This window comes from Neodiprion virginianus, chromosome 2 (genome assembly GCF_021901495.1).
Source record: "Neodiprion virginianus isolate iyNeoVirg1 chromosome 2, iyNeoVirg1.1, whole genome shotgun sequence".
In the NCBI taxonomy this organism is placed as follows: Eukaryota; Metazoa; Arthropoda; class Insecta; order Hymenoptera; family Diprionidae; genus Neodiprion; species Neodiprion virginianus.
Window position 1 is genome coordinate 9,334,424 of NC_060878.1, and position 15,609 is coordinate 9,350,032.

The 15,609-nt window shown below is 38.2% G+C and overlaps 2 protein-coding genes across 6 annotated transcripts; one reads left to right on the plus strand and one right to left on the minus strand.

Moving 5' to 3' along the window:
- Positions 1–4,346: 4,346 nt before the first annotated feature.
- LOC124297647 (ubiquitin carboxyl-terminal hydrolase 35) lies at positions 4,347–9,008 on the minus strand. Of its 2 annotated transcripts, XM_046748891.1 has the most exons (4): positions 8,885–9,008; positions 7,243–8,787; positions 6,818–7,044; positions 4,347–6,342 (listed from the first exon to the last, which is right to left on the minus strand). In XM_046748891.1, the coding sequence occupies exons 2-4, from the start codon at positions 8,721–8,723 to the stop codon at positions 5,387–5,389; spliced, it is 2,664 nt and encodes an 887-aa protein (XP_046604847.1). In that variant the 5' UTR covers positions 8,724–8,787; positions 8,885–9,008; the 3' UTR covers positions 4,347–5,386. The 2 variants fall into 2 exon arrangements, with proteins under 2 accessions (XP_046604847.1, XP_046604846.1); XM_046748890.1 differs by having other exon boundaries at positions 7,243–9,008.
- Positions 9,009–9,515: 507 nt separating this feature from the next.
- Positions 9,516–15,448, plus strand: LOC124298680 (dosage compensation regulator). 4 transcript variants are annotated; one of them, XM_046751014.1, is made up of 9 exons: positions 9,516–9,768; positions 9,884–10,385; positions 11,555–11,601; positions 11,682–11,923; positions 12,032–13,676; positions 13,756–14,123; positions 14,231–14,500; positions 14,581–14,826; positions 14,901–15,448. In XM_046751014.1, the coding sequence occupies exons 1-9, from the start codon at positions 9,690–9,692 to the stop codon at positions 15,234–15,236; spliced, it is 3,735 nt and encodes a 1,244-aa protein (XP_046606970.1). In that variant the 5' UTR covers positions 9,516–9,689; the 3' UTR covers positions 15,237–15,448. The 4 variants fall into 4 exon arrangements, with proteins under 4 accessions (XP_046606970.1, XP_046606972.1, XP_046606974.1 ...); XM_046751016.1 differs by having other exon boundaries at positions 12,035–13,676; XM_046751017.1 differs by lacking the exons at positions 9,516–9,768; positions 9,884–10,385 and adding an exon at positions 10,407–11,326.
- Positions 15,449–15,609: the final 161 nt, after the last annotated feature.

Below are 15,609 nucleotides of genomic sequence, written 5' to 3' on the forward strand. Positions count from 1 at the left end.
TGCTACAAGTGTATATTACGTTATACTATACATACATACATACACACACATATATAATGAATATATATATATATATATATCATGCGGGTGTGAATTGTCGAGAAAAGTTTTTTTTAATTTAATATATATATTTTTTTTTTTTTTTGTTACTCTTTCCGCATATCTTTCGCAACGAACAAAGGTATACAATGCTCACTCAGGCTTTAAGCTCACTTATCGACCACCGCGTCTCTCTCTCTCTCTCTATTTCTCTCCCTTTTTTCCCCTCACCAGCCATAGCTTTTATTTTAATAATTTTGAAGAGCGTTGAAAAAAAAAGTAAAGAAAAAACGGATCTAAAGCGAAGCTTGCAAAGTTTGGAGCTACTTTGTGCGGGTACTTATACCGAGAGACTTGGAACTTTTTTCTTATACCATCGCATCGATTAAAGTTGTCGAGGAATAATCAAGTATACTTCGATCATCGTGTGACTTTTTTTTTTTATTCGTTCATTTTTTTTTTTTTTTCAAGCGATAAAATATGCAAGGTCAAACGTGTTGCAATTTAGGTGCTAAAGATTTTTTGAAATTTTTAAAAACGTTGCAAAATTTGTGCACGTCGAACGGTTGGAGGGATTATTGTTTAACATTGTGGGCTGAAATCAGAATGTAAAATCAAGATATATCGAATTCTGACAGACACGAATATCCAATTGATGTACAGTTTCAAATTGTTTGATAAAGTCGAAGTGTACAAAAGTTGAAATTTGAAAATATAAAAATATCCGAAAGTCAGGAAATAGAGTCGTTAAAATTTATGTATTTTTCTGGATTTTATACTTCAACTCTTTTTATACTTCGAATTTGAAAGCCTGATTAAAGTTTGATTTAAAATTAGATTTTTATGTTTAAAAAAATTCGATACCGTGATCCTTCTTTTTCGTTTCGTATCGTCGCGTTGTAATTCATAACTGCGCTACTCGTGTATCTACCTAATTGAAATTTTGTTTTATAGCCCAACGCATCAGTGCTCGAGAAAAAACATCAATTTTCAATCAAGTTTCACAGCTTTCTGAAATTTAATAAGAAATATCAATATGAACATTATTCTACGTTTAGTATCGCTAATATATTAAATAATAAAAGACAGAAAAAAGATACCACTTTTCCCACGAAATCAACCTGCACGCAACGCGATAAAATGCTCAGATAAATCTCAATTCATCACGAGAGATAAAATGTCCGTCCATTCGGTCACAATATTTGCTGTCCCCATAAATATTTCATTTTCCCTTAATTAAGAGGAGGTTGCGAAAATTGAAGACCATTGCGATTACGCCTTACTAAAAAACAAATAATAAGATACTTCACCGAAAGTATTGATTTTCAAGTTGCAACAGCGAAACTAGTTTAATAATTACACATCTATAAGAAGAAAAAAGGAATATTTTTCCTCTTACTAATTCGCAAAAAAAGTGTTCTCGTCTTGAGTGAACTTTTTATCGGTAATTTCAAAACCAATGATATTAACCGCACGAAAATTGTATCAAGTATCTCTTCCGAATCGCATCACGTAGAATCGCAGCGTTAAATATTCGGCACGCGTATCTGCATGCAAACGAATTAGATGGAAGCGAAACCACATTTCAGCACCATGGGATCAGGTCCAGACGCAATTTTAACAGATGTATATGTCGTGCCCACAATGGGTGACGAAACCGCAGACGCTCAGAGCCAGCGTGGTAAAATAAACGACGCGACGCGACGGTTGGAAAATCGGGTCCTGTAGCTCCTATAATCACCGGATTATTCAGCGTGAGTTAAATATATCATAGAAGCTAATTTTATTCGTAACCGCGAATTGAAACAATAGCTTTGTGACAATATCATGTGAAATAAAAAGTTTTAAAGAGCTCGCGTCAGACACGTAATTTTCTCTATACTCAATTTTACTGAATAACAGATTAAAAATAAATGACCATATTTTCAAATTTGATTTTTTATTGAAAAATTGTTAGACACGAAAATTTTCTTTCGCGAAAATTTTCGCTATGATCGTCGAGAACTTGAAAACTTTCGAACGTATAAACTTTAATCTATCTGTAAAAGTTTACTCAGCGTTCGCATTACAAGCCTGTGAATATTGTTCTATCGCCAAAATTATTGATCTGGTTGAAACTAAATATAGTCCAAGATCTGGCGAGACGTTGCAACTATCCATAGAAAAAAAGGGGAATCGAAATCGGTTTGGTTGTTATGGAGTTATAAGCGAACATACGGACAGACATACGTTTGAGTTTTATACAATATAGAGTGATTTTCTAACGGCTGCATGATCCGTCGTCTGCTAAAATCTAACGCGCACGCGCTGCAATTCGAGTGAATGAACGAAGGGTTTTAAAAAAAATTCAAATTAGAATTTTTGGCAAAGTTTCTTGGCCAAAAATGACGATTCTACGTATCGCCTTGTGAAATAAGTTGTGATCGCAGAAAAAAATCCTTAGATCATTCACTAGCTACACCCACCTACTAACAGATTTCAGATTAATATTGTACGAAACATAATTCCAATATCGTTTTCTTCTATACCTTAAGTTTGGTTGAAATAACTCTTTTATTATATTTAAAAAAAATTATCGAAAAATTGGATTTTTTTAAAGGTCAAGTTACCCACGTAACGCCTTAATTGTAAGATTTATGGAAATGCATATTGAAACTAAACTCTGTACGTAACGATCGTTTGCGTAATTAGCAAAATTAGCTTTGCTGAACTTTGGATCAGTTAAGTCAGTTTTCCCTAAGCTGTATGCACTAGCTTGAAGTGCTTGAACTAACGATATTAGTTATCAACTATGCAAGAAGGGCGAGATTCCAACTTCCGGTTCCGTTACGTGTTTAATGTTATACCTATATTATGACCGGTATGCAGATTGAAGATGCAAGTTTAGTGCAATTATCCAACTCGTTCTAACCATGGCTAACAGTATTATCCTCTTTAATTAGTTTCTCATTGTCAGAGATTTGCTGAATTTCAGTTATTGAGGAGGTTGGTTGACCAAATATCGACACTTTTTGCCAAGTTTGTTACGAGTTAGTTTACATTGAGTATTTATGAAGACGTAGTTGCAAATTAGGAAGATTTGTTCGATAATATGAAAACAAAAACTGGTGGAATTGTAAAATGAAGCTGAGATATGGATATTTCGTTTTAAAACGCTTAAAAATTGTTAAAAATCGGTGCAGCTCCGTTTTATTCAGAAGACTATTTTCTACGAAGTTATTGAAACAGATTTTTTATCAAGTGGTCGATACGACATTACAATTTCGTCCTCATGTTAAATATCGGCGCCATATTGTAAACTTGAGTATTCAACTATGCCAGCATGATTAAAAAACAATTGAGTTTTCAGAATATAATTTCCTGACTAAAATCACCCATCTTAGAATGAAATTGAACGTATCAACTAGATTTTCAACAATTTTGAAGCGATTTGAAGTGAAGATCGAAATCTAATCGTGTTTTTATTTGTAACAGCATTATTTCATATTTTTGTATTTTTAAGATCTTCGTAGCTTTTGGTCACGAATGTAATAATTCTATCAATACTCCATCTAAGAATACAAATCTCATAATAAAATTTTCATGTACCTACAGGAAACCTTTAATGATAGAATAAAACTTTAGATATTTGACTAGTAAATTTTTTTTTTTCATTTTATAAACAATCTAGATCACCATATACGTGATAGCCATTTCAGGCGGTCGTGAATAGCAGAGTAAAATTAGATGTCAGCGCGGTTCAACGCGTTAAATATAGTAAAACGTAAAAGGGTGTTTCCCCGGTGACATTAATTAAGTAATTACGTCTTTAATTTTCAAGCTAATTCGCGAAGGCTAGACCGCCGTGCTATTACACGCAAATGGCATTGTTATAAATAGAAGGAAAAAAGTTTAATGGTAGGGGTTTCAAACAGCGAAGTATCGAATAGCAAAAAAAGTTTATAATTCTAATTTTCGACGTTACATAAAACGTTCAGAATTGTTAGTCCATAAAAAAAAAAAAAAAAAAAAGGATCGTACGAAAAACGCGAATTTTCTACAGATATACAAACGAATTACATTTGTACTTTCAAATAATTTATTCATACATGTGTACAATAATATTTTACTGATTTTTATAACTACATCAAATATACAAGACTTAAGAAAAATTATACAACGCGTGCGGATTGATTATATATATGTATATATTACATTTTACATATATAAATAAAAATGAATACATTATTAATTGTTTTTTGTTTGTTTGTTTTTTTTTCAATTGAATTCAATACTGCAATAAGAAATAAATATTGTCGATTGGACAGTATAAATTTATCACAGATTTTTCTTCACATTTATATTATTATTATCATTATCATATTATAATTTGTTGTTTTTTTTTTTTCTTCTGTAACTTACTACATATAAAACACAGCTATATACAGTTTACAATTAATCGTTTATATATATATATCCTTTATTTCAATACCGCGCAGGTCATTCGGCAAAGTGCTTTTTTCAACTTCAACTTCATCGTACCGACGAACAATGTTGTTGAGATAGGGCCAATCAATGCGATACGCTCACTTCTACAATTTTGAGCGCACTCAAGATCAGAATTGCATTTCACCAACATTGTTTAACGGCGTCAAACAGATCGAAGATTTAATTTCTTTTTATACGTACAAAAACGCAAATATTACCATATCAGATAATCTCCGTGGGACCTTAAACCTACATCGCAATTCAGAACTATATGCGTAAATTAAGCCACAGCCAATTGAAGAAGATTGCTCAGGCGTATATGTGTGGTTGTATATACCATGTATAATATGTATGATGTACGTATACACACACACACACGCACTTATATATTTTTAGCATAAAGATAGTTCCCGATTCCTTGTATCCGATGAACGGTTTCTCTTATTCGTCTTCTCGTTACCTTTCAAAAAGTAGCTGCAGCCTGTGTCAGCCTTGATTCTTAATTAGACTATACCTTTAAACGATACTAACGGACTATAAACTAATGAACTCTTCGTGGTGAGCAGTCAACTTATGCAGCGACAAAAATGAATAACAATTGACGAATCGAATAATCGTTTTTCAACTCTCTGACGATAAGTACAATTACTAAAAGTTACACCGTATGTAATTTAACAACTCATTATTGTGAGACCTTCGATAAAGTAACGTACGTACTCTATCCAAAAGACTTTTCTCCTGTAACCAATTCGATTTGCTATAAGTAACGCTACAACGTCGTGGTATTTATTCATTTTTTCGGTAAAAATAAACGCTTCTGGAAGAACGACGACTAACGACGAGAAGAAACAAACTAATTCAAATTAGACGACAATTTTCCTCAAAAGAGGAAACGATTCGTCGGTATATCGACGGCGCTTCGACAATTGCTCGGCGGAGGATTCTCATCGTCCGAATTATCATGCCTTCCGACAGTCGGCAACGGCTGTTTACTACGCTGATTACGTTTACGTTCAGTCTGTTGCCGGAGCTCTTCTTTGTAGGCAATCGTATCTATCGCTACGAGTTCTTGAAGCCGTTTCTTCAGCGTCGACAATTCGGGTACATCTTCGTGCGACTGGACGGTATCCGATGTGGGTGAATTTTTTGTGTAGAACAAAATGTAGGGGGTGTCGGGTGGTTCGAGACTCTTGAAGTCATCCAGGCTACTGCTCCATACGTAGCTGTCGTTGAACTTGTGCCAGGTATTCTTCGCGTCACAGGCGTAGGTGAAATAGTGTCCGTAATCCATGCTGTATCCGGAATGAACGACAGCTGCGTAAAGGTTGTAAGTCTCCGTAGTAACGCAATTTTGCGACGATACAGGTACCTTGATAGTTTCATTGTACATAACTTTGTGTCTGAGTTTAGTTCTCAATCGACTCTCAGTATCGTAATGAAAGTGTTTCAGTGTAAGTATGAGATGCGACGGTGCCTGTAATATTTTTATTAACCTTTGCGCGTCGCACAGCTTTGTGCACTTGTCGCAACGGTATTTATTCTCCCCGGTCAGCTTTTCCGGTGTCAAATAGTAATTTATTAGGTCCTGTACAGATATCTCCTGATTCTCAGGTATCTCTGCCGGAAAACAAAGCTGCAAATCACGGAATTTGTCCGTATTATGTGAGTTTGTATCACACTGGGCGCACTGATATGTAATTTCAGACTCCCCGCCAAACACTCGATGAACAAGGAACGCTTGCATGCTGCCTTCCTCTCCTCCGACGGACTGAATCCCACTGTCCGTAGAATTGGAGTGCGAATCATTTAGTTGCTGGGTTTGGCCTAAATCCTCACCTGGTAAAACGAGAATATACTTAATACAACATCGGATAAATTTTTCTGAAAAAATAGATTTTTAATCAGGTTTGGACTGACCTGTGCAACTTTCCTAACCATTTTGAAGCGTGAATATTGGCGATACTGAACAATTGCGACATCATTTGTAAAACCGTGATACGAATTTTTCAAGTTTATCAAACTACAATGACAAACTATAGGTATTTAAAAATAGAAAATCGCAATCAAGATCTATTGTGATATTTCTCGTAGGATGCTGTTGTCGTTGCTCTCTCGTTGACGTATCGCACATTTCTAGTTGCGCGTTAGATTACAAAAAACGATGTAGTAAACGATGCCAAAAGAGCACGATAGGGAAAATTTTCCATTGAGATCTACGTAGCGAAAATTCTCGAAGTTCGAGTGTAAAAAACACAACAAACAAAGAACAAAGGCTGGTGTACAAGCTGTGACGAAAACGTGATATATTTACGTTGAGTAAAGTCTGCCAACGACTGAGTTTTCCTTTGAAGTACAACACCTTCAGTGAGATCCTCTTCGGTAGTCCAGCGTTTAATAACTGGACCATCCTCTCCAGCTTCCTCTGTTCCGTCGCTCATCTGTTCGTCGCCCTTTGATTTACGTTCAGTGGTCATTTCCACACCGGTGCAGTGTATGTTGGCAGTTTTCTCCTGCTCGTACAGGACATCCAAGAGATGACTAATCGGTAACAAACATACAGATGCAATATTAATAGATGGTTACTAAATGCGTTTGAACTAAGCAATAATAATAGAATGTGACAAAGCATTGTGCGATGATATCAAACACAAGTGTGAGACGTCGAGACACACATATCATTTATTATTAGTAAACAAGGATTATGTCGAAAAAAGCAATTACTCTCAAAATACTAACCAGAGAAATTCAGAGCTATCCTGTTGTTGACCAGGCGTAAAATAGGTCGGTCTAGATGCAAATAATATTTCAGTCGGTGCCAGCGACATCCTCTTTGAATAAAGCAGCAAAGCGAATAGATTTTCTAGCTTTCTTAGAAGATGTTGATCAGCGACAGATTCTTCATTGCCCTCTTCTTTGCGATTAAGAACTTTGTAACAGAACTGTCTGGTCATGAAAAGAGCTTGAAGAACGCTGTTCATGTAACAAGTGTTCCCCAAGTTAGTCAGACCCACTTTACCAGCGTTTGACCTAAAACTGGGTGTTTCAAGATTGTACAAGTCGTCTGCCCACACAGAGCCGCCGACTATCTCTTGAACGACTTGCATGCGTGGTTTAACCGGCAAACTGTTCTGGAGAAAGTCGTAGAACGGATAGCCAGGGAACCTAATCATGAGTGCGGTTGATACGTCGACGATGTTTTGTACGCATTCTTTTCCCATTGGAGATGTGTCCTTCAATAGGTGTTGCATCATCGGCTGGATCCTTTTCGATATCTTGTGAAATAAACTCGGAGTACTCTGTTTTTTAAGAACGTGAAATACGATCGAGGACAAATTTTGTCGTCCCATGGGAAGCAGAAGGGCGATGAAGAGTCGCTCCACCGTTGCTTCCGTTACTTCCTTCAAGATGGAAAACTTTGATTTTGCTTCCAGCTCCAATATGAACTCCATGATCCAGATTCCTAGCCGATCGCCCCTCAGCCACTTTGTCGACCATGAACAGAGTATCTTCAACGCTTGAACGAGCTGCTGATCGTTGCGTGATTCCGACAAAATGTATTGCACAGCTTGCGGTATCATCGCCGCATCCACGAGTTGCAGCACAATGACCAGAGCTGGTCCTGGCTCTTCAGCTCTTGACATGTCCGATATTATGTTATAGAACACAGCGAAGCAGGTGATTATCAGGTTGACTCGTTCGGAGCATTCCTCGTTTGAACATAAATGAGTGAGAAATTTTTGTACTTTTGAGGCATTTTCATTGAATTCTGATATCTTTTTGGGCTCGCTGGGTACTTGGAGGTAAGCCAAACGAACAATGATCGCTTCGCATAGCTTGGTGTGATTCGAAGTCATCGGTAGGTAGAATTTGTGCGACAAAAGGACATCGATAATGGAGACTAAGAACGCGATATCTGTGGTAGCTGAATTCTTTATCATAACTGCAACGTTGTTGGTGAGAGGATCACACCTCTCGAAAGTGTCCTCGGAAAAATACTTAGAAAACCAGGTCAATAGCCGTGGTATTTCGCTATAATTTGATACCCATAACTGGCCGTTTAGTATTCCCCTCAATATCGTGCCGTCTTTCAACAAAATTTCGATTCTTTCGAGCAATTCCAACGTTGACCACCCTTTAACAACATCCTGTCTCGTCCCTGACAAGATTAAGCGGAAACATTTCTCAAGTTCTATTGTTATTTCATCCCCGTTCTCCATTATTGCCGATTCTTTTGTCGATAAGTCTCTGGTTGATTAAAGGTCCGAATGAAGCTACTTGACACTAAACAGTTATTAATAAATATTGTCTTTAACCTCAACACGAATGACTACGATTAAAACCAAAGAAATGATTCTCGTATATCGCAACTCACACATACCGGGTTCAGGGCACGCACATCACACTGACCAATTGTGCACAGTGCATACAACCCTGACGCTTAACGCCTATGCGCTTACACACCGTAATACACAGGACGCCGTCTAAGGACGCTTCAGTGGGCAGTGAAATACTTGCCATAAGTTACATGCTTGGTGTAGAACCTAGACAAGAAACTCCACGTCTTGGTTCACGGCGTTATCAATCACGCGTTCAGTGCGTTCCTAAATTCATATTTTTTCAAACTATGTTTTGAAAATCACCTTTTTTCATAGATACCGAGTAGGTTTTATTTGCCACATTTTCAAAACAAAAGAACTGAAAGACTGATCTAATTGATGACTATTAAAAAATAAACCAATCAGCAGTTTTTTCCAAATATTTTCTTTCCAATAGTTGGGAAATTGAAACGCACTTGCACCAAAAATAGTACAACACGGCGTCATAATACAACATTCTATTATGCGTTGACTGAAGACTCTTCAGTCAGCGTATTATGGCCGTGTTCGTAAATTGACTGCCAGTACTAAAAATTCCCTAGGACAAAGACAGAGCTATCGGACAAAAAATGAACAATGTACAAAATTCGCTTACGGCAACGCGATACATTTCGGAACCCGCTGAACATCACCGCTGTAAGCTATTTCAGATTCCGACCAGTTCGTCGGACAGTCGGACTTCGGGAGAGGTTATCAGACCGTCAACCATCCGTCAACCGTCGGTCTGTTTATAGACAATTTCGGTGCTTGGTGCAGAGTGAAACTTAAAGACTGAAATCGTCATTAAGTGTCACTTGACTGTCGATAATGGGTGATATCAAGGCATTTCTGCATCAATGGTGTGCCAAGAATGGACACGATCCGCAGTTCGATGTTCGACCGACCGGTAAGAGTTCATTCTCAATGTGTCAAACTGTTGCCTGCTCGATCGGTGAAAAGTTAGCCGTAGTTAAAACTCATCGTTTTTAACTCATTCACTTTACTTTACTTTTTGTCAAAAGGCCCGAAGAATCGACAGAGGTTCTTGTGCGAACTCCGAGTATCCGGCTACAATTATGTTGGTGCTGGTAACTCAACTAACAAAAAAGATGCCCAGGGTAACGCGGCGCGTGATTTTGTGAATTATCTTGTTCGCATGGCGATCGTCAATCCCAATGATATACCTGTGGATATTGGAACTCTTACTTCTGCTGTACCTGCATCAATTGACCTTCCTGGAGACTCGCTCGCCCCAGCGAGACCTGTTTTTCAGGATGGAATGGGCCCTAATGAAATGGGTCAGGCTTACAGACCTTACAACGAAAGGGGACAGGGAAATTATACCTACATTGACAGGATCGCCGAACAAAAGAAGGTTGAGGAGGCAGAGGACCTGGATGTCAATGCTGGAATTCATGGAAATTGGACAATAGAAAATGCCAAGTCCAAACTCCACCAGTTTTTGCAAACTAACAAAATTAATGCAGATTATAAATATACCCCTGTCGGTCCAGATCACACTAGGTACAATTATTGCAGTCATTCGCTTTCTTCTTTATTGATATTGCGTCATGTATGTGATGTTTACGTGTAATTTTTTCAAGAATGGATTAGGGTTGTATTTCGTACTTAATCCAAATTTTAGTTCATTCCAGCCCAAAAAATCCTTGGCTCACCTCTGATATACATTTCCTTGATTAAGAGACAACCTCACTTTTTTTTCGCGACACATATAGACACATGTAGTTGATTTTTCGGATGCCATTCTTGATGATGAATAAGTATTTATTGTCCTTTTGTCCTAGACAAGATAATGAACCGAGCAGATCAAGTACAATTTCACTTTCGACTTATTTCTAGTAAATGAAAATTCAGTGTGCGAAATTCACATATACCTGTGTACCTGTGGTAAAAAGAAACGGCGATCTTTCAAGTTTTGTAGCTTATTAGTTCTGTACGATTTTAACGAATGATGTATTTTCAGGGCATTTCAGACAAATCTTTGACTATAATTTGTCAAAGATTTATAGGATTTGCTGTGAATGAAAGTTTTATATTGCGATTGTAGTCAAGCGTATAGTTGAAAGCTGCAAGCATAGAGTATACTCATGAAAAGCCTTGACTACTTTATCGATGTACTTATCATTTCTTTTTTTAACTTTTGTTCAACCCTCATTTTTGCTGTGCTTGCCAATAATAAATTACCGTGACTAGTTAAGAAATAATTTTAGAATTGGAAACAACGTGTTCAAAATAATGGTGATATTCGAAGAGACCATTTTGGAGCACACCATCAATATTTAGTGGAGGCCAGCTCACAAGCGTAGAACAAAACGCTTTTGGACAAGCCATTGAATGGAGTATTATCAAAACCTTTATTTCAATAAAGTGATAATGGTTTTGGTGTTGTCACATGCTGCAGCTTAAACAATGTGCTCCAATTTGGTCTCCGTTTACATCAAGTGGTAAGTTCAATGTCCAAAACTCTTTGCCTCACTCCAATCAGTTGACAACAAATTATTTTGTATCAAAGTTCTTATTATTCAGACTTGTAATGATTATTCGAATGGCATTATATTTTTGAAATCACAAATATTTATTCATATGTAACCAATTTATTTGAGTTTGTTAAATACTACTGACTCTTACTTGATTGTTCCTTTTCAAACAGTTTTTGTATATTTATTATTCAGGAGTTTCATGGCTGAAATGACGATCTATGTGAAGAAACTTGGACGAAGTATGTACATTCGATAAGTTACACCTTATTAATTGGATTCAAGTGTAAAAACTTAGATAACTGACATAAAATATTTACAGATGTTACAGGGCGAGAAACTGGTTCAAACAAACAGACTGCATCTAAAAGCTGCGCATTGTCTCTTGTCCGACAATTGTATCATCTTGGTATTATTGAAGCGTTCAGTGGAACGTTGAAAAAAAACAAGGAAAGTGAAAATATGAAGCCATATCCGGTTAAAATTGCACCTGAATTGGAAACGCAGGTCCTTGAGGTTTTAGAAAGTCTCGAAGTTGCCCCAATTAGCAATTTTAACGAACCGGTAAGAGCTGAATTATTTGAACCTTTATGCACTTTTGTGGACCTATCATTTATTTCAACATTTCCTTGAAACATGCTATTGGCAGACCTCAACAGAATTCAATTCCAGCAGACTCAATCGGAAAATTCTGGAGAAAATGCAAGTGTACCAGGTGTATCGTTAATAACAAATCAGGTCTTGGATGACTTTATATCTTCGAAACCGCAACCAGCTGGTGTAGTCAGTTGGTCTCCGCCTCAACCGAACTGGAACCCATGGGTTGGATGTAACATTGACGAAGGGCCCTTGGCCACAATTAGTTTGGATAAAATGTCTGAGGACATTATGCTGGATCAGAGAGATCGACTTCAGCAGGATACGACTCTTCAAAAGACTATACAAGAAAGATCTACCCTTCCCGTGTTCGCCAAACGGAATGAGATCATGGCGGCAATTAATGATAACCCAGTTATTATTATCAGGGGTAATACCGGTTGTGGTAAAACTACGCAAGTTTGTCAGTTCATTCTGGACGACTACATATCTTCGGGTCAAGGCGCGTATTGTAGTATAGCCATCACGCAGCCGAGACGAATCTCTGCTGTGTCTGTGGCAGATCGCGTAGCAGTCGAACGTTGCGAGCCGATCGGCCAAGCTGTCGGATATTCTGTGAGGTTTGAATCCTGTCTACCCCGACCTTATGCCAGTATGATGTTCTGCACAGTTGGAGTACTCTTGAGGAAATTGGAAGGTGGTCTCAGAGGTGTTTCTCACGTGATAGTTGACGAAATTCACGAACGTGATGTCAATTCCGACTTCGTTATGGTCGTTCTTCGGGATATGATACACATGTACCCTGAACTAAGAGTAATATTGATGTCAGCTACTATAGACACCACTTTGTTTAGCGAATACTTCAACAAGTGTCCTGTTATTGAAATACCTGGAAGGGCATATCCTGTGCAGCAATATTTCCTCGAAGATTGCGTTCACTTAACTAATTTTGTGCCACCTGCGGACACGCGAAAGCGGAAAAATCGCGACTCTGAGGATATTCCAGGAGATGGAGACCAAGAGGAAAACTACAACAAAATTGTCAGTGGAAACTATTCTATTCAGACGAAAAATGCAATGGCACAAATGAGTGAAAAAGAAATCAGCTTTGAACTTATAGAAGCTCTTTTACAATATGTCAAAACTCAGAACATTCCTGGAGCTGTACTGATTTTCTTACCAGGATGGAATTTAATTTTTGCTTTAATGAAGCACCTGCAGCAACATCCAGCTTTCGGTGGCTCAAGTTATATCATTATTCCGTTGCATTCACAACTGCCACGTGAGGATCAACGCAAAGTATTTGATCCAGTGCCGACAGGTGTCACAAAAATAATTCTCGCTACAAACATTGCTGAAACTTCCATCACCATTAATGACGTTGTATACGTCATAGATTCCTGCAAAGCTAAAATGAAGCTCTTCACTTCGCACAACAATATGACTAACTACGCAACTGTATGGGCTAGCAAAACCAACTTGGAACAACGGAAAGGTCGAGCGGGTCGAGTAAAACCTGGATTCTGCTTCCACTTATGCTCTCGTGCGCGATTTGAAAAAATGGATGAACACATGACTCCGGAAATGTTCAGAACGCCTTTGCACGAATTGGCACTCAGCATAAAGTTGTTGAGACTAGGAAGTATTGGACAATTTTTGTCAAAGGCAATTGAACCACCACCGCTTGACGCAGTCATCGAGGCGGAGGTAATGTTGAGAGGTAAGTCTGTAGTGGTTATTCTTGTTTTGCATTTGAAAATGCAATGCTCACACACTATAAGAAAATTTGAATTGTCTAGAAATGAAGTGTCTGGATGCCAATGATGAACTAACACCTCTCGGAAAAATCTTGGCTCGTTTACCAATCGAACCGCGCCTAGGAAAAATGATGATTCTCGGATGTATATTCAGAATAGGTGATGCGTTGTCTACAATGGCAGCGAACAGTACAACATTCCCAGAAGTCTATAATATGGGCCCTGACATGAGGAGACTTTCTTATCAGCAAAAGTGGTTCGCTGGAGCCAGATACAGCGATCATGTGGCTATGCTGCACGCTTTTCAAGCGTGGGAAGAAGCTAGAGGTGGCGGAGAATACGCAGAACAGGCCTTTTGTGATTCAAAGAATTTAAGCTTACCCACGCTTAGGGTTACTTGGGAGGCCAAGGTGCGCATCTTTTCAATCTGTATTCCAGACTATGTTTGAGATCTTATTGAGTACAGAATGCAGGTAAACGAATAAAAGTTCTGTAAAACTGTCTTTTTTTTCTGTAGAATCAACTCCAAGCTCTCTTACAAAGTACTGGTTTTCCCGAAGAAACATTGTGTCCGACGCCATTAAACTATCAGGCTGGTTCAGACGTTCGTCTTGACACGATTACTGCGCTGCTATGCATGGGCCTCTATCCAAATGTTTGTTTTCATAAAGAGAAGCGAAAGGTTCTGACAATGGAGTCCAAGTCTGCATTGATTCACAAGACATCGGTTAATTGCAGTAACTTTGAGCAAAATTTCCCGTTCCCATTCTTCGTCTTTGGCGAGAAGGTAAAAATTTATCCCAACACTGAATATTTTCACACAGAAATATAGCACATATATTGTAATCATTAAAAAAAAAATTTCAGATTAGAACTCGGGCTGTTTCCTGCAAGCAGATGACAATGGTGTCGCCTATTCACTTGCTACTATTTGGTTCTCGCCGAGTAGAATATGTCGATGGCGTAGTGCGACTAGACAACTGGATAAACTTAGAAATGAAACCAGAAACAGCAGCGGCTATTGTTGCGCTAAGACCAGCCTTGGAAAGCTTGGTAATTAGAGCCAGCAAAGATCCAGAAACTATTTTGGAGCTAAGTCCTGTCGAAGAGAAGGTATATACAGATTTCTACATGACGTTATAAAACGTGATCAAGCCTTGACGTCATTTTGAATTTATGTTAAACAGGTATTGGTAGTGATCAAGGCTCTTTGCGGGATGAACGCCTGTCGTTTTGAAATGGATCAGATAACTGGCGGAGGCTTTCAATCTCGCAGACCACCGAGAGGACACTCAACCGGCTTTGGTTCTGGAGGAGGTAACAGACCGCCGCCGCCTAAAATGATGCGCGGAGGTGGTTTTCAGGGAGATAGAGGCGGGGGTTTTAGTCACGGCGGAGGAAGCAATTACGGTGGTGGAGGTGGAGGCTATGGTGCTCCGGGACGTAGTGGGTACAATGGCAGAGGAGGAGGTGGTTTCAGAGGCAGAGGAAACTGGGGCAGTGGATACCGTGGCGGATATTAAGGAGTTATAATTTATCACAGTCCAATGTTGATTACTTAATTTTAAATCAAGTCAAGCGTTATCTCGCGATAATGGTGATAACGTTACGATTTAAGGCACATTGTCAAAGTAGGTAATTTATAATCAGGCAGTGAGTGCTTATGTCACACTTGATGTAATTAAGTTATACATGAGGTTGAATCGTTCCGAATAAAGAAAGTCATTCGAAACAACTTGAGTCTTGTAAATGTCTACAAACTTTTATTTGTGAGCTTGGAATGATTGCCAGTCAAGTTTTAAAGTCTGCGCCCATCACGAAAATGGATTTTAATACAAGTTTGTACAGTTAACGGTACATCCTTATCTAACACGTGAAGCTAAATCTTATCTCTGC